The 20071-nt window shown below is 38.8% G+C and overlaps 1 protein-coding gene across 1 annotated transcript in view; it reads right to left on the reverse strand.

Moving 5' to 3' along the window:
- Positions 1–20071, reverse strand: part of LOC124615358 (minor histocompatibility antigen H13) — a 38452-nt gene that overhangs the window by 2921 nt on the left and 15460 nt on the right. The window contains exons 2-6 of the mRNA XM_047143173.1: positions 13257–13355; positions 13066–13148; positions 4060–4234; positions 2451–2634; positions 2015–2135 (exon numbers count right to left, since the gene is read on the reverse strand). Coding sequence (XP_046999129.1) covers positions 2015–2135; positions 2451–2634; positions 4060–4234; positions 13066–13148; positions 13257–13355 — 662 coding nt within the window. The remainder of the gene's footprint in view (positions 1–2014; positions 2136–2450; positions 2635–4059; positions 4235–13065; positions 13149–13256; positions 13356–20071) is intronic.

The following is a 20071-nucleotide window of genomic DNA, read 5'->3' on the forward strand; positions in this document are numbered from 1 at the left end:
TAGTAAATAAGCTTATATTGTTTGTTTGACAACAATGCATGCCCCACCAGTAATATATTCAAGCTTTTATATCAGTGTTTGCTGAGATGTGGAATATCTGTGGCTGTCAGAACTACCTTCGTCAAGTGAAGTATAGCATATTATATCCAAAAAATTGACAAGTTTTTCAATTATTGTTGAACTTTACACATTTCATTATATTTTTATACAGTGTGTTCCATCTTTTAATCTTTAACGAGTTCCTGAAGTCTGAATGTGGTTTCACTGACACTCTCCGATACAGGTGAAGGTACTAAACCTCACTCCACTGAAGGCCAAATACTAGTCACTCTGTTAGTATAGTCAGTGAGCCATTGTTCATATGGAAGGAATTTTACAATCCACAGTTTGAAATATAAGCAACAAACTGAAAAATAAGTAAAGCCTTGAAACACAGTGGAAAGGTAACTGTGTTCAAAAAATTCATTACATCCCCTAAAACATAAGTAAAAATAGACAAATGGCAATGGAAAACCTAAGTAAACAATATCGGTGACTAAGGACATTTTGGAGGATGTTGGAGTGCCTACCCATTCTGTGCAGTGAAGGTTCAATGGAATGGGGTGCAATGACGTTATCCTGCTGAGACACAGAAGCCTACCCCACTGATGAACCAAAAATGACTAGAAAAGGCAAAAAAAAAAAAAAAAATTATAAAAACTGGACTGCTGGTGAATGGAACAAGACAAATAAACTACAATATTATCCTATTCTTTCTATTATGATAACAGAGACTTCCAAATGTAATGACATTTCATTTTAGGTTTGCTTCTCGAATGAAATTAGTACCCAAATTCTGCAAGACAAAATGGAATTCTTGAGATGCAAGATCCATGAAAATTCCAGAAGGATTGCACAGTTCGAGTCAAGCATCTCTTATCAGTGATGGTTTGCTTTATAGTAGGTAGCAAAGGAAATGGACGCTTTTATATTGTGAAAGGGATGACACATCAAGATACGTTGGCTACTGGTCATTACTGGAAACTCTACTTCATCTTTATGCACAATTCTGCACCATGCCACTATGTAAAATCTGTGACTCAATATTTAAATGAGTCCGCACAATTCTGCACCATGCCACTACGTAAAATCTGTGACTCAATATTTAAATGAGTCTGTCTGCTTAGCTGAGTGTAACGTGATTGCATACCATGCAATGGGACCGGAACCATTTCCCGGCGGGTTGGAGATTTTCCTCACCCATGGGTGGGGTGTTGTGTTATGTTATCATTGTTGTCACCACTACCATCACCACCGACACACAAGTCGCCCAATGTGGTGTCACGTGAAAAAAGACTTGCAACCTGATACCTGAACTTCCCCGTTTTGGAATGGCTAGGAAACTCACCAGCCATCAATCCAATTGAAGATGTCTGGCAAGGACTAAAGAGGAAGATTACAAAAGGAGATATACACACATACAAGACCAGACTGATGGAAAAAAAGTTGTCACGAAATGACACACGACAACTGAATTGGAGAATATACTGAAGAAACACAATATGAGTATGCCAAAGAGCATTAAAGATCTGATCACTTCTACAGGAAAGAATACTTTGTTCATCTACATGATTTTCAGTAAAATTGTGTTCCATATCTTTTACTGTAAAACAGTTTAGTAAGTTCACTGAAATGTAGTATCAGTTTTATATAAAATTTAAGTTTATAAAAAAAGCAGAATAATATTGGTTAGTAAAAACACCGTGTCCATTTGGGGATAAAATAATTTGGCACCAACAAAAGTACAAGTCACTCAGCCTCCACATCCCAGACAGGTAAACTATATACGGAACAGACTTACAAAGGTAAACAATGTTAAAAATTGGAATAATGTAATATAAATGCATTTCCGGCACACTGTAACAAAGTTTGCACTGAGAGTAGTTACAGACAAGGACTGAGGTGTATGTTTTTCTATTAATGCAACAGAACAAAATACCTAGTGAAAATATATTATACTGTACATAACACATACCTGTTGTCAAACCGTAGCAGCAATGCAATGAAGATACCAGGAACTACAATATCTCCTAATCCAAGCATAGCAAAGTTGTTAGCTGCTAGCCCTTGCTCCAGGAAGTCTTGTGGAAATACAACTGTAATAACACCACTTGTGAATGTAACAATTATTTGAAGAAAATTTTTTACTATAAAATCTAATGAAATAACAGAAAATCCAGGAAAAGGATAAAAAATATATGAGGAAAGTCAAACAGCCTCAGTGATACTGACTTGTGTGTCACCACAGATGGGTGCAATTGGAAAAAAAAAATCAGTAATTGAAAAGCCAGCAAAGTATCTTTATGCACCACGCATGAACTAGCTGCATGGAAATGTTTGCCTTTCCTCACATTTGTTTAACATTTCAAGCAAAATCTTAACTTTGAGAAATAATGAAGACAGTAGCTTACGTTTGATAGGAGCTTCAAATGATTTAGCAACTGTGACCATCACATTAGTCCCAAAAACCCAGAAGATGTCATAGATAAACAGACCGCACAGGAGGATGCAGCCAGTGACAACATTGTTCAAGTGCAACAGTTCAACACCATTGATGGCAAAGGCAATGCCAAATAAATTGTTGGCTACCCAGTGCTGGGAAAATATATTAAAAATATTTAAGAGCAGACATCAAGGTTACATAGCATTATGCAATACAACACAATTAAAAGTCATGGCATATATCTCTGACATGTGGAAATCCAACTTCACCGTTGTACCGTTAGCTACAAAGATGTTGCATAAAATGTAACACACCAAAATTTTTGGAATAAAAGGAACAAAACCATTGACTAATAAAGTGCTGGAATATCTTCACAGCTGAGGATTTAACCCCAACTTTTCGCCCACTTACCATACCACATACAAAATTACATCAGATTATCAATTCAATATTTGTGAAACAATCTTCTTTTTGCCTCATTAACCTTTAGTTAGTTTGTGAAATACAGATATCTCTATTTTCTTTCTGGTAAACTTCTGCAACTGACAATTTTGTTTACTCCATCTCTTTCTGAAATATCCAATCTGATCTTTCCTCTTCAGTTTTTCAATAAGCATTTGTGGGTCAACTTTTTTTCCATTTTTCCAATATATCAAATGTTGAATTCCTTCCTTCAACCTCCATACTGCTTCTTGTTTCTTGTGTTTCGTGGCATGTACCAACATTTCTTACACACAAGCCATTTGCTTTGTCCTTTCTTACTAGATCATATGATTTCTGCATTGTATATTAGATTCAATTTCCAATAACTTTTACTCAAAGGTAATTCTGTTTATCTGGTACTTCGCTGCTCTAGTAGAATTCTGTTTGTACCTTCCTTCACCTTTTTTTCCCTTTCATAGTAGTCAAAACTTTTCATGACTGCATTCCTGTTTCCTGCTGTCTCACAATGCATTAATTTTCAGCTGTCTGTTATTCACTCCTGCTCAGTGTACCTAGATCACCATGGAAAATATTTACTCAAACAATGGAAAATCCAGGATGGAATATAACAATATTATGAAAAGGAAAGTTGCTACTCACCATATAGTGGAGATGCTGAGTCGCAGATAGGCACAACAAAAAGACTGCCACAAATAAAGCTTTTGACCTGTAAGGCCTTCATCAAAAATAGAGCTTTTTTGTGACAGTCTTTTTGCTGTGCGTATCTGCGACTCAGCATCTCTGTATATGGTGAGTAGCAACTTTCCTTTTCATAATATTGATAGTATTTACTCAGTCTTTCATGGAGCCTGTCTTTATCTCCTGATGCACTTCTTCAATTACTATGATAAATTGGAAACTAACATGCTACCTTTCTTAGATTAATTTTTAATTAAAATCTTAAGTATTTGGTTCACAATTTTGAACTGGTTCAAATGATGCACATATACAACTATTCTCATGCAGCCATTGCCTCATTGCTCAAATATGAGAGTTCTGTCATTGGGGGGACAGATACTGGTTTTGTGTTCAATGATTTTCACTCAATGCTGCACTACTATTTTGTTAGCAACTATTTGTAACTGCGGACTAACCTTTTTGATAAGATACCATGCTCCAATTATCGAACAGAATATTAGGCAAACAACATCATGCGAGGAAAACTGGTAGTTTATTATATCTTCAGAAGCCTCAGGTCCACCACGAGTAAAATGAAGATGGAATGGAATATTAGGTATTGCTGCAGGCACCAGAGAGCTGATCACAGGACTGTAAAATAATCAAAAATATTTAGTATGGTGTAAACAAATGACACAATTTACACACAAAATCAAAACAGTCAATATAACAATGACGCAGACATCAATTTCATAATGGTCTGTATTCAGCACCGAAGTATTCTACATGATACAAAAGGAAAAATCACCTTTAATGTAATGCACATGGCTTCCAGTCTGTTATGAATACCTTAAACAAATTACATCAACTATATTTTTCAATAAGAAAAGTGCAGATACACAGACAGAACCAGTTCTTTCTTATGTTAGCAAATGAAATTCTGTTTCTGCAGTGACTCTGGTAGGTTCCTCCACTTTAACAATATGCCTTGAGAAAACAAATCTCGATTTCACCTCTATCTGATTAACAGGTATTTTTGATGTTCTCAAGCTCCCTCTTGGATACAGTCTTATAAAGTTCTCCTGTAAATGAGTTTTTGCCTTTACAGCACTTAATCTATAGTAATATATGAAAATGTGCCAGTACACATATCCCGTACTGACTGAACTGAAAATTGGCATGATTATGCCTGGTATACTTGGTTCAAAAAACGGCCTATAGCGGTTTTGAAAATTTCGTTAATTCAACAGTTCAAAATGACTCATTTATATGATGTCATCGTAAACTTTGAACTCATTCAATCAAATTTTTTATAATATCAATATAATAGAAGGAAACATTCCACGTGGGAAAAATTATATATAAAATCAAAGATGAGGTGACTTACCGAACGAAAGCGCTGGCAGGTCGATAGACACACAAACAAACACAAACATACACACAAAATTCAAGCTTTCGCAACAAACTGTTGCCTCATCAGGAAAGAGGGAAGGAGACGGGAAGACGAAAGGAAGTGGGTTTTAAGGGAGAGGGTAAGGAGTCATTCTGCTTGTGTCTGTATGTGTGGATGGATATGTGCGTGTGTGCGAGTGTATACCTGTCCTTTTTTCCCCCTAAGGTAAGTCTTTCCGCTCCCGGGATTGGAATGACTCCTTACCCTCTCCCTTAAAACCCACTTCCTTTCGTCTTCCCCTCTCCTTCCCTCTTTCCTGATGAGGCAACAGTTTGTTGCGAAAGCTTGAATTTTGTGTGTATGTTTGTGTGTCTATCGACCTGCCAGCGCTTTCGTTCGGTAAGTCACCTCATCTTTGATTTTATATAAAAAATTTTATAACATATTTAGGACTACAACTAGCTCTTGACTATTTTATTGTAAATTATATCATTAAGTATCAAACCGAAGAACAATATAATGTAATTGTATAGATAAAAAAAAAAACATTTGCCAACCAAGTGGCAGCAGAAAACACACACACACACACACACACACACACACACACACAAAAATAAGGTTACACTTATGCAAGCTTTCAGAGTCAGTGGCTCCTCCTTCCAGCAGAAGGGCTGAAGGGGAAGGAAGAGGGGTGAAGGAAATGGACTGGAATGGTTTAGGAAAAGGAGTAGATTTCGGAATAGTCACCCAGAACCGCAGGTCAGGGGAGACTTACTGGATGGGATGAGAAGGAAAGACGGGATCTTTTTCAGGTACAATATTCTGCAGCTTTTAAAAAATAAAGTTTCAATTAGTAAACAGTGGAGTTATTGAGATTTTTAACTCATACAGCAAGCTGATTAGTAACATTGCTGGTAAATGACAATGACACCCAATGGACAGAAAAGTACTCTTTCTCAAGGATCTAAAAGAGCCAAGGGCATGGACCTTTTTGCATAAAAATCAATTTCAACAGCAATGTAGCTTAACAAAGAGACCCACCTACTATCATTTTGCGGAAACAGTGAAGGATCATCTGTTACAATCAGCATCGCACCTGTCCTCAGTATATAAACATGTACAGTTGCCCTTTAGTTTAATGTAATAATGAGGCAGCTAGCCATTAAAAAAACATAAATCACTTGCCAGTAGCTCGATGAGAAAGGTTAAGGCACTACCTCATTTGCACAGACATGCAAGACAGTGGGATCATTTTGTATCAATGTCCTTTAATTACCAAAGCTAAGTGATTAGTTTTTAGCACTAGTACATCACTTATTAAAGAAAATATAGGTACAGGTCAATGTTGCTGGCTATTACAGACTAATTAATGCAAAGAAGAATAAAAGAACAGTAATGGTTTTGATCATTTAGCAGGCAAACCACATAGCCCACAATAAACTTTATATTACCTTAATATATGAAAACATACTCAGTAGCAAAAATGACTTAACAGAATATATTTACACAGACAGATGGAATATCACAGATAATAAATCTGAAATTGGGAACATTTTGAGAGTTTGCTTAGGATTTTCATTGCTTGAATCATAACACCCTAATGCAAAAGTTAACATATTACAGAATAGCACAGCAGTTTAATGTTTGATTCAGTGTCCTCTGTTGTTTCCGATACATATAAATGATCATGATCTTGCACTTGCAATTTCTGAAGATGCAACTTTTTACTTTTTGTAAGAGAGACAAGTAAATGAATAAAAAATAGTACCGGTACCCTTACTGACAAGGCAGTTAACGAAATACTCACAAATTTCAACAGATAGTTCAAAGCAAATGGATTGTCGCTGAACCTGGACAAGACTTAGTACATGAAGTTCAGTGCTCCTCACAGAACACCACACTGTTTCTCAAACAACTAAATACAAGATGTGAAAATTTACTTTCTTGGGAACATAGATAGAACATAACCTCAACTGGACACGACACAACCCAGAATTAATTAAGCACATTGGTTCAATAATGTTAGCAGTATGCATGATTATTACGGCGGATCCTCACACCACTCACAAGAAACAGCTACAAAGGAGCACATCCTGCGTCGCCCAATACCACCTCAGACTAGAACAACTGAACCAAGTCCTTTGTCAGGGCTTTGATTATCTATCACCATGTCCTAAAATGAAGGACATACTAATTTAGATCCTTGCCAGCCCTCCAAAGTGGTGTTCTGTCAGCAACCCAACATCCTAGTCCATCCCTATGCCAATCCCAATCCCAGTCCCTTGCTGCAGGAATCATATCCCTCTGGAAGACCACGGTGCAAGACCTGTCAAATCTATCCACCCAGAAAGTGATTACTCACCAAAAGACAGATCTAACTATACATTTATACTTGGAAATTATGTCACGTAAATACTGATTTTAAATATTTCTGGAAAACAGAGATGAAAGAGAAGGTTTTGGGTGGAATATTGTCACCCTCATGCCTATATTAGTTGATATTTCAATAAATGAATAACTATTATTTATCTTTACCACCGTACCTTCTTTAAATTACATTTTCTTTTACTATCCTACCTGAAACATCCAAATAATGCAACATCAATAGAAGGTTATAAACCAATGGAAAGTCCAGGCTGGAATATCAACAATACTGTGGAAAGGAGGGATTGCTAGTCACTGTAAAGAAGGCAAGTTGAACTGCTGACAGGAAGATATGAGCTTTCGGACCACACACACACACACACACACACACACACACACACACACACACTTTCACACAAGAAAGCACACCTCATACACACTTGACTGCTATCTCTGGCCAGAATTCAACTGTGTTGCATCTAATGGAAGCAGCAATCCAGAGTGGGGCAGGGAGGGGGAAAATAGCAGGGTACAAGTGGGGAGAGAGAAGTTAGCACTGTCTGGTGGAGCATGCAGGGACTACACTGTAGCAGGACAAGACTGCCCCAGGTGCAGTGTGAGGAGGATGTAGGAGAAGGAGAAGAGAATGGGGGGGGGGGGGGGGAGTGGGAAAGGAGAGGAGCAGCTGTCCATCAGGATGGATGGCCACTGTCAAACTGTGGCCAAGAGCCAAGTGGACCACCCTGTAGCACAGCATGAAGCTGGAAATAATAAGCTTGATTTCAATGACTGCTTCACAACCTGGGCCATCTGGATCCCACCATCCACCACAAGCTATTCTGAACTGTGCAGATGGGGATTATTGTTACAGCAGTCTCAGCTCCTGGGAACATCCCTGCCTCCACCTATGGGACCATACTGCCCCACACCCCCCACCCAACAGTTTCTGCCCTCTCTATCCTATCACCTCTTTCCAACTCTTGTCACATCACCCTCATCATGCACCGCTCTGTGGCAATGCAATCATCAGTCCTTTTCCCTTCTCTGCTCCTCTCCTTTATCCACTCCCTATTCCCATCACCCTCCCTCCCTCCTTACCACTGGAGCCTGCTGCACCTGGCAATCCTGTCTTACCTTGAACTAGTCCCTGCACACACTGCCATACAACACTGTCATCCCCCCACCCATACACTTTTACTTTTCCTCATTTCCCACCCACTCTGGGTTGCTGCTTCCGTTCAACACGACACAGCTACATTCTAGCCATAGTGGCAGGAGATAACGGTCATGCGTGCATGAAGTGTGCTTGCTCGTGTGAACATGTGTGTCTTTTTTTCCCTTTCTGAATAAGGCTTTGGCTGAAAGCTCATGCATAATAGTCTATTCATGGTGCCTGTCTGAACGTGTTGTCTATACGGCGAATAATAATATATCCTTCGATACAATTATCTACAGAAAGTTAATAGTAGTAATAAAGTGGAAACAATATGCGTTCTCCACAAAAATATTTTTAAATACAAATCCAGTAGTATGAGGTGTGGATATCACACCAAGTAGGGGAAGAAGAGCAGGGATGAAAAGTACTAGAATTGGATTACGTTGCATGAAGTTTTAGCATCCAAGCGATATCATTTATGGTAAATAGCAGCACAAATGGATAATCTTTTAAAAGACTTCTATAAATAGATAATACATGTTTTGGTCGCACTTAGTGGAATGTAGAGGAGTACTTACAAGGCAAAGAAAGAAAACCAAGCAATTGGGTACAGATTCACAATAAATTAGTGGTAAGTTTACCTCAAAACACTAGAGTAGGAAGGATAGAAGAGAGGTATATGATTATAAACAGGATGCTGTACCCTTTATATAAGTGCACAGCATCCTCTTTATAATAATATCTCTCTCTTACATTATATGGTGTAATGAACAAGGTATGTTTATCGAGAAAGGACCTTTACCTTGAGTGAGAAAAGGTAGAAAATACATAGGGACATCACCACTTTGTGAAAGGTTATGTGATCTACAAAAAGTCCTTTGGGGGAAGGTGGTTCTACAGAAGTAGAATACTAAAATTTTGAGGCTCACTTCAATGTTACAAATAATATGAGGCTTGTACCAAAAGTAAAGTTCCCATATGTTTTACAAATAGAAGACATTATTAATTTCTACATCATTTGAAAGCTTACATTTCTGTCTGTTTATCAACATTGTCTCCATTTTTTTCGACACTCTTTTGAAAATGGTGCTCCAGCTTTTGTATTCCTAAGTTGAAGAAGTCTCCCGCCAACCCATTGATGAAGTGTGCGACTTCTGCCTGGACTTCATTGTTGCTCTTGAAGCATTTGCCACCTAAGTGTTCCTTCAGCTTGGGGAAGAGGTGACAATCGCTGGGTGCTAAGTCTAGGATGTACAGGGGGCAGGGCATAACAGTCCACCCAAATTTCTTCTAAAGCTCCTGTGTTTGACGAGTAACATGGGGGTCGAGAGTTGTCGTAAAGAAGCACTACTCCCTTCAGTCATCCTCTCCAGTGATTCTGGATTGCTCGCCCGAGCTTGGCCAATGTTTCACAATATCTGTCTGAGTTTATTGTCATCCCAGTTGCATGAAATCTATGAGGAATACCCCCTTCCCATCCCAAAACACAGTCGCCATAACCTTTCCTGCCGACTGTGTTTGTTTGATTTCTTTGGTAGCCGTGAACCAGAGTGACGTCATTTACGAGATTGTTGTTTTGTTTTGGGGGTGTAATGAAACACCCATGTTTCAACTCCCGTGACGATAAGAGTCCAACAACTTTTCCTTGTTGCCTCCCCCCTCATACTGTGGAAGAAACTTGTGAGCACAGTCAAGGCGTTGCTCCTTATGTCCGTCAGTCAGCATCCGGGGGACCCAGCGAGCACACATCTTGCGATAACCCAATGTTTCTGTTAACGTTCTTACAATTGTGCCATGGGCAGCTTCAGCAATGCGTTCAGCAAGTTCATAAACAGTGACCCTTCAATCTTTGAGCAGCTCACTGTTGATCATCTAGACAATCGCATCCGAAACCGGCGGTCTTCCACTCCGTTCTTCGTCCTGAACTTCCGTGCCACTCTCAGCAAAATCCCTGCACCATTTGCGGAGGACATGCACTCTTCACCATAAACCTCAATCAGTTGCCGCTGAATCTCTAAGGGCAGTAACTTCCTCGCGTGGAGAAACTGGATTACTGCTCGAACCTCACATTGGCGAGAGTGGCGATCACACTTCTGTCTCTGAAGGCTGCCAATCCAACATTGAGCGACGTAGCAAATCACAGACGGGCAGGCTTGAGAGTCGGGGAACCACTGTGCATGGAACTGTTGTCGGATATAGCCTCGTACCTTCCCTTGAGGCTGTAGCTCATTGGGAACCTTACTTTTAGTACAACCCTCGTAGGAACACATCCGAGTTGTAGTGGTCTAATATATTAGATTAGAAATTAATTAACAATGAGATGAATGTGTGAGCTCTATATGCTGTTCTTAAGGAAGACTGTAATTATGAAGGAATATATCAGGTGAATAATGTTCCAAAAATGTAACTGCTCTTGGTTGTTAGCAGTGACTACAATCTCATAAAATATGTGCTGTTGTAAAGAATGAAAAGACTACTGACAAATATGATGAAATAATCTTTGCATACAACCAATAAATCATTGTGGGTGCATATTTTGCAAGTATATCTTATTATATTTTGTAAGGGTTTTGTATAAATCCAATTTATTAGCTGAAAATATCTGATGAAGATTGGTATGCCTTCCTAATGTGTTGTTGTAACAAAGATATCAATGTGACTTTAACACGTATAGTCAGGCTTATATGAAATACCTGGAGAAATGACGAATGGACTACGGGTGAAGATGAATAGAAGCAATACACAGGCAGCTTCCGGATGAAATGGGTAACTTATTTAATATTATGAGCTTGCTCTTTCTTGATTTGCACTGATAAGAAAAACTATATTTGCTAATCCTTATTTAATTGAATAAAATGAGAATAGCCATCTTTGTGGTTAGCTATGTGCATATAGATGAACTGGAGTAGCATAGCAATGATCTAAGGTCAAGATTTGAATTTTTTGGGGTGCCATACTTAGAGAGTTTAAAGTGGGATTACATACGTTGCCAATGTGTAGAACTTCAAGTCAATGCAATTGAAGGTTCACAATGAATAGGGAATTAGTTTCCTATTTCTAATCTTACAAAAAGAAATTTTTAAAATTATTTACCACTATTATTGGTTTATATTCACTGATTGTGGTGACATTCATCTATGGGTGGTGTAATATGTCACTTTGGTCATCACCCAATGTCTGGCTAACCAAAGAATGATGGTTGTGACACAAAGTATTTTTATTAGTTAAATAATTTAGGATCAAAAGTGGTTTGAAAGTTTTTGTTATTGTTTGTGTATGTACATGGGTAAATGGATGGACCCCACGCAGCTTCTAGGTGGAACAGCGGTTACTGCTTTACCACGACTTGCGGTACCTGCTGGTCATTCAGTTATTCTGTGCTGTGTTGTTTTGCCTTAGAGATAAACACACACCATGGAAAAGAGTGTGCTGTGACATTACTGATGATGTCATCAAGAACAAAAGAATAATCTCCTTGTCTGTTAAATATGTATTCATACTGCTTTTTTAACTCTAGTTGTCAGTTTGTCATTTCAAACTGAGAGTCCGTATAAAGAGGAATTAATATGAATAGTAACTGTATTTGAGAGTATGAATATACATCATGTTAATTTGAAAGTGTCAATTATTTTTGAAACTGGTTGTTTTGCTGCACTCCTTGCTTCCAGCAACTACTGCAGAATTTGATAAAACCAAGCCCCCAGCTTCTCAGGATGGTGGACCAAAGTGAGGGAATTAATATCCTGAAGTTACAGCCCATGAACAAACTTTTCATCGACGAACCAACAAGAACACCGCATTCAGTCAACCTGATAGAATTTTTCAATATATCAGTTTGAAGATTTAGTTTTACATTTGTCACTTGTAATTGCCTTTAAGGCATCATTAGTGGTATCCATCTTTACGTTTAAACTAGTAAACAACTATTCCTTATTTTTGAAGAACTTTTTGATTTTGGCTAAAAATTAATGCACATTTTTTCCTCTATTGTTTTCATGGGAAGCTCACTGATGTTTAAAAGAGCAAGATCTCGGACACGCAGAACTACATGATAATGTGCCTAGAATAGAAATCGCTCATTCCCCCTAAGGTAAGTCTTTCCGCTCCCGGGATTGGAATGACTCTCCTTACCCTCTCCCTTAAAACCCACATCCTTTCGTCTTTCCCTCTCCTTCCCTCTTTCCTGATGAGGCAACAGTTTGTTGCGAAAGCTTGAATTTTGTGTGTATGTTTGTGTTTGTTTGTGTGTCTGTCGACCTGCCAGCACTTTCATTTGGTAAATCACATCATCTTTGTTTTTAGATATATTTTTCCTACGTGGAATGGTTCCCTCTATATATATATATATATATATATATATATATATATATATATATATAGTTTTGCAAAGGTTTCCAGTGGTCTGGTGCTGAAATCTATCCAGTTAAGAGCCAACATATGAACATGATTACAGTGATAATAAACACATTGGTAGGGTCCTATATTTAACTTCTGTTGCACTCAAAAACATTAGCAAGCAAACATACTGCCTCCTTTACAAGATACCTAACAATAACAATAATGTATTACCTCAAAAGATGGCACAAAGCTAGGACACCAAGGAAGAAGAAGTAACCCGTCAACAACAGGTTAATGTATTCTTTAGAGAAGATCTGAAACAAAGTTCACCTTCATCTGACATATCAGAAAAATGTATCGATCAAAATTGTACTTCTAGTAAACAAGACATAATTTTTCTGTACCATTCCTAGTAAACTAACCTGGAAGAAGATGTACAAACCAAAGAGAGCAACACTTGCTATAAGAGGAAACATCGCAGCATCTTTGTGTGACATAGTCTCAGGTTTCTCTCCAGACTCCTGAAAAATTTAATTACATATTCATCTGGTCCTTGCTACAAGTGTTAATACAATTTTATATAAAAATAAAAATTTCAGTGTCACTAACTGAATCCACTTTAGCAAACGACATTCAAACAGAAGAGCTGAGCGTTTCTTCCATGCACATTTCCTGAAGCAAACTGCACTTGCTGAATTTTTTAACACTTTGAATGATACTACCCCAAAAGGAGTTACATGAGAAGAAAATGGCAGATATGGTTAAAAGCATTATTAGGTACACTACTTGGCACTCACTTATGAAAAAGACAATGAAAACATGAACAACTTATTGGCTTGAAATGCCCAGCAGAATTAAATTTAGCAATGAGCACATCAACAGAAAGTTTAGATACCAACCCAGATTAGACAAAAATTGGTAAAAAGGATTCTGAAGTCTTATCACTGATCATCTGCCATAGCATGAAAAAATCTAGAAAAATTTGTCAATACTTCCTACTTGCACACACACACACATTTATCTGTAACAGCCCAATACAATAAACAGAATAGAATGATGATTAAGATTTAATATTCCTATGGTATATGTATCAACAGAAATTAAGCAGTCGATTTGTTAGAGATAGGTAGGAGATTAAGCTAATCACGGCCTTGGTTAAAGGCATTGTGCCAGTGTGTGATTGAAGGGAAATAACAGAAAAAACATTAAATATCTTGACAGGAATTTGACTCTTTATCTACAATACACATAACCTACAGCAAATATTGACCAACTTCCCAGTGTTTAACAGGAAAATATACCAAAAGAGACTAATGTATTTCACATTCTTTTATAACAAATCTGCTTAATATCAACTGAGTCAGAAAATCCTCTGCCTCTTTTTACTGCAACATTTTGTCTCATATAGGGAAAAAGGAAGATTTTGGTTTAACACCCCACTGGTGATGAGGTCATTAGAAATTAAAAGCAAGCTAGTGCTGGCGAAGAAAATCAGCCTAGCCTTTAAGTGACTGAGGGAAACCACAGAAATCCTAAACCTGGATAGCTGAATAAGAATCTGAATTGCTCACCTCCCCAAATGAATCCAATTCCTTACCTTAGCACCACCTTGCCTGGTTTCACAATGGAAGGTCTCTAAATTTCTTGACTTTTCATAAAGGAACAGAGAAACTGTCAATAAATGCCACCACATCAAAATCCCATCTCCTTAAAATTCTGCTTAAGAGTATGTGAAACGTGTCTAACATCATTAAACAATTTTCAAACAAAGATAAAAATGGAACATCAATTCTGTTAATCAAGGGGGTTAACTAACATCCAGGGAAGGCATCAGAATGGGGCCTGCGGAGACTGTATTGGGGAATAGATGTCCCTTTTAAACATTGCCTCAAGATCAGGAGGAAAAAGTCACAAGACCAAAAAACTAACTGGAAGACTCCCTAGTGGGACAGGGTTGGGAAGAAATCTGTTCATACCAGACAGTATATAGGAAAGGAATCCTAAGTTAACAACAGCTCATTCTCTAGGTCTTTATTTGTAGCATTGTTAATTATGTTTCAGTTTGTTGCAATTAAAATCTTAAAACTTAATATCTGAAATAAACTTTTTAGCTCTTCTGTCAAAATGAAATAGTAATTTTGCTTTATAGTACATTTCGTATTTTTCTTTATGTAAGATGGGCAGGTTAAAAAAGGTGATAAAATAACAAAGCTGAGTTTAAAATATATGCACCGGAAAGATGATACATCATACTTTTCATAATAGTATTGATTCATAATAGTATTGATTTTCCACCATGAACGTTCCATTCTTTAAATTTAATATCTGCATGACTAAAATTCCATATTTTTTTCCACAGTGCATATGTTTACGATTTTGATGTCATCAGTATGATAGTTTGTATTGAGGGTGAGCAATAGCTGACTCAATAGTGCTTGTTTGGTTTCTGTTGAGAAATATCTATAAAATATGAAGTCAATCAATAACTGCTCAAGCAGAATTTAAAATCTTTCTGATACTCCCAATAATGGTACAGTAACACTACACATTTTCTTTTCCATAGAAAACATAGCAGTTCTGGTGGTGGTGGTGGGGAAGGGGGGGGGGGGGGGGGGAAGAGAGAGAGAGAGAGAGAGAGAGAGAGAGAGAGAGAGAGAGAGAGAGAGAAAACAAGCAAACAAATCACAAAAATAATTTATATCAGACCTGAAGATAGAGTACTAATTCCAAAACATTAAAAACTGTGATAGTTACACAATTACAGTCAAAAGTCACAGATACAACCAACAGGCAATAATGTGGTTATGCTGGACAATGAACTAAGATGTCCAGTTAGAACAATCAACATGACATCTTGTACTCTATCAAGTTTGAGAAGTCACTAATGGCCAAGGTGTTTGTTTATTCCAATTGTGGGTTAAAGGGAAGAGTATAATGTATGCAATTTGTCGAGAAAACTTATGACAGTTGGATACATCCTAAAAATCACAGGACTTTTCTGCGACATTACAAAGACTTTTGGCTATGTAAACCATTCCCTACTGCCCCATAAATAAGATGGCTACAGAATTAGCAGCAGGGCTTTGAAATGATTTAATTTATAACTAACAGAGATAAAGTAAAGTGTGTCTGTAACATCAGGTACATGAAATTGTCTCTCAAGACTGGGGAGTCCCACAAGGTTTCATTGTAGGCTAAATCCTGTGTTTATTTTATATAAACGATTTACCTCTAATTACAACACCCAACTCAGTTTTATTTGCAGAGGACACATTTGTACTCAATGAAACAAACCACAAAACATATTCACCACAGAGCCATCAATACCTTAAACAACTCGGAACACTGGTTTGATGTACATAGATTAAAAGTAAACATGACAATGATTCAGCTGGCGCAGCTCAGTACTAAACAATGACAATCAGAGAAGTTCTGCATTATGTGTGAAATTCAGTGACTTTCGAAAGCAGGTGTGATCAATTTGCTGGGTATCTTTGTAAAAAACTTTGTGGTATTTTTAAACAGTCTACTGCACAAAAAATTAAACTATCTTGCATTCACAATAACAATACTGTCCTATGGATGGGACATTAACACTGCATTTGATGGGTTGGGGGAGGAAATAAACAGTAAAGTCTTAAAGTCCTAGGTCTGCAATAGTGAAAGTGAAAAAGGCTGTAAACTTTAAGAACACTAGTACAGGTGACAACAGCAAAAAAAGGTGATAGCCATGATTAGGTGTGTAGGTGAGTGGGTGCAGTGGAGTGGTTCCCCATGGCCCAGCAATCAGCAGGTGGTGTCCTTCACACAACCACCCCACTCCTGATCGGCTACAGTCAAACTACTAAAAGTGGGAATAGTATTCACTCCCTCAGGAAGCATAAAACCCCGTTCAACTGGTCTTTCATCAAGATCTAGTAAAGGATTCATTAAGGTCTTGCCTTCATTTGAGTGCCATGTGAAGGAGCACACCGAAAACAATAAAATCAGATGTGGCTCTAAAACAGGCTAACCACAGTTAAAAGTAATTAAAAAGAGGATGACTGACTGAGGAGGTAGGGTCTTGAGGTGCCCTGGGTCCAATATGATGGGATAACACACTAACCCAAGCAATCCCAGCCCCAGCCCCAACCCAAGAGAAGTTTAAGAAGTTAGCTCAGAGAGTAAAAACCACTTTCTCAGAGGAAACTAAGAACCAGTTCAATTGTCTGTACACTGTTCACCAACTTTGGAGGCCAATAATCCAGCAAACCATGCTCGGTGATGGGAGCCAGGAGAGTGCATTACCCAAGTAAGCGAACTACTGTTTGTAAGGCTCTGCAACCACAATGTGCTTGTGGCTCACTACATACAATAAAACTAGTGGTTCATCTCATATGACCGACATGGAGATGACACAGGATGGTGAATTCCTTCTTGGAGGAACACTAGGAGCAGCGCCGTGCAGCTGTAATACCACTGACAGCACGGAGATAATTACAGGGGGCAGTAGCCCACTAGACGATTTTCCATCTCTTAGTAGGTATTACCTGCACAAGCAACTGGGATCATCACAGCAAATTCTGGGTGAGTAATCACTTTTCTAGCCGAACAGCCAGCCAGTTTATTGCGCAGGATACCTTGACCTGGGATTCCGAGAAGGGAAACTCAGCAGTTAGTACAACTAAGGTCACAGAAGACTGAGTAGCAGATATCACATGGTGACAGGATAACATTGATCAATAGCCTGCGGACTCCTCATCGAGTCACTAAAATTAAAACACAGTCGACAGTCATCTCTTAAATAAAATGTATGGTGCCGTTAATGGTTATCAGTTGCACCATAAATACACTACATGTTCCCGGCAACAAACGTTATTCTTTGTGTGTGTGTGTGTGTGTGTGTGTGTGTGTGTGTGTGTGTGTGTGTGTGTGTGTGTGTGTGTGTGGAGGGGGGGATATAGAAGCACATCCTGTCATAATAGTTTTACATTCGCCACTGTAAATGACAATAGGTGCATTTAAATGATGGTAGGCGCATTACAACCCAGAAACTCGAAGACGAATGTAAGGGGGTTAACCGCCCTGAATGTGGAGAAAGGGGCGGGCATGGAGGTGGGCGTGGGGGGGGGGGAGGGGGGGGGCATAATCAGTGGATAACTAGGAAATTATTGTATGTGGCTGCTGCTTCAGCAAGGAGATTGTCCATGGGACTAGTCCAGAAGGCGCCAATAACCAGTCTTACTCCATGATGTACTCAGTCTAATAATTTCAGAGGCAAAGGTACAGGGGTACCACAGTCCACTCAAGACTAGACCAGGGCCCAGTAAACAGAGTGTAGGGTAGCACGATCTGCACTCCAACAGTGTGGGTGAGGAAGCAAAGGGTGTTAAACTTTCACGTTCATGTAGTATTAAGTTGACAAATGTGAGGCAGCTACATCAGTTTTTACTAACGAGAATTCCCGAACATTAGGACCGTGTAACATGGTCCAATAAACTGTGGTATGATGAGAGAAACGTATGATTAATTTTTCATGGGATAAAACTGGAAGCAATGAGAAAAGATCCAAGCAGATGCCCTAAAATGGCTCCTTGTGGTTGGCGTTTGACCAAGGCTACAGATTAGAAGCTACATCAAATGCAAAAGTTGACATGATACAGTGCAGGGGTAACCACTAGTCCAACTGATGTCATTAGCAAATTGATGGTGATGACAAGGAGTGGAAGCTTCAGCAAGGAGTCCTGAGGGACACCACTGTTTAAAATCTCATAGGGGAGATTAGCGACGTACTAACTCAAAACCAAAAGAATTCGAGGAGTAAAACCTGATAAAAACCAGTGGGGAGTCTCAAAAGCCCCAACTAAAGAGGTAAGTAAAATGTGATAGTGCCAAATGGCGTCATATGCCTTATATAGGCCAGAAAAGGGAGCAATATAGTGTTGGCACTTAGAAAAAACTTGTCAGATTGCTGTTTCTAACATAACTTGAGAGCCGTGAGTTATACTTGGATACTTTAGTTGGTAGAGCACTTGCCCAAGAAAGGAATAGTCCCAGATTCAAGTCCCAGTCTGGCACACAGTTTTCATCTGTCAGGAAATTTCGGATCAGCACACACTCCACTGCAGAGAGTAAATCTGATTCTGGTAACCAGAGATCTCAGCTGTGTGGAGTGTCCTCTCATGAAACCACAATCATATGGGAAGAAAAGGCCCTGCGATTTGAGAATTCAGAATAATGATCAGACTACCACTTTCAATTTCAAACAGTTTTCAGAGAACATTAATGACACTAACTGGTCGGCAGATGTCAACAGACATTTGAGTTTTTCCCTGGTTTAAGGATTGGGATGACAACACTATCCCTCTGCCACAAAGGGAAAACACCTTCCAGCAATTGCAGATGAAGAGTGTGAATAGATGAAGTCTGAGTTGCATTAAGATGCTGGATCACCCAATTATGAATTTAAGCAAGGCCCAGGGTGGTATACTGTGTGACACGTCGAGACCCACAAACAGTTCCCAATCACTTAAAGGTTCCCTGTATAATTTGCAGCTATATGGGTTTAAGGATAAGGGGATGTCTTCAACTTGTCTTTTATTCATTCAAAAGGTAGCCAGATAATAAGTGGATGCTGATGCTGTCACAAAGTGGGTCTGTTGATCAGCAAGAACTGATGGACTGGTAGAAACACCACCACGAAGGAGGAGACCCAGAACAGTTGTTTTATCTTTGCCTGCCCTGTGGACTAGGGAGTTTGACCCAATGAACTACCACAGTTGGCTTGCACTTAGTATGAAGAGACATGTTCCCACGGAGGAGATGCACTACTCCCTGCATTCCATTGTAACACATTTCAATAGGTGGCAAACCTATCCACATCTACGTACATACTATGCAAGCCCCATACAATGCATAGTGGAGCATACCACATACCACTACTAGTCACTTCCTTTCCTGTTCCACTTGCAAATATGGCAAGGGGAAAAAGACTGTCTAAAAGCCTCTGTACAAACCCTAATTTCTTGCATCTGATGTTCGTGGTCCTTAAGCGAAATGTACATTGGCAATACTAGAGTCCTTCCACAGTTGGTCTCAAGTGCCGGATCTCAAAATTTTCGCAATACTGCCTTGTGAATAAAGCGTTATCTTTCGTCACGAGATTCCCACTTGAACTGATGAAGCATATCCACAATACTTTAGAGCTAACCAAACCTACCGGTAACAAATCTAGCAGCACACCTCTGAATTGCTTCGA

Source organism: Schistocerca americana, chromosome 5 (assembly GCF_021461395.2).
Source record: "Schistocerca americana isolate TAMUIC-IGC-003095 chromosome 5, iqSchAmer2.1, whole genome shotgun sequence".
NCBI classification, from domain to species: domain Eukaryota; kingdom Metazoa; phylum Arthropoda; class Insecta; order Orthoptera; family Acrididae; genus Schistocerca; species Schistocerca americana.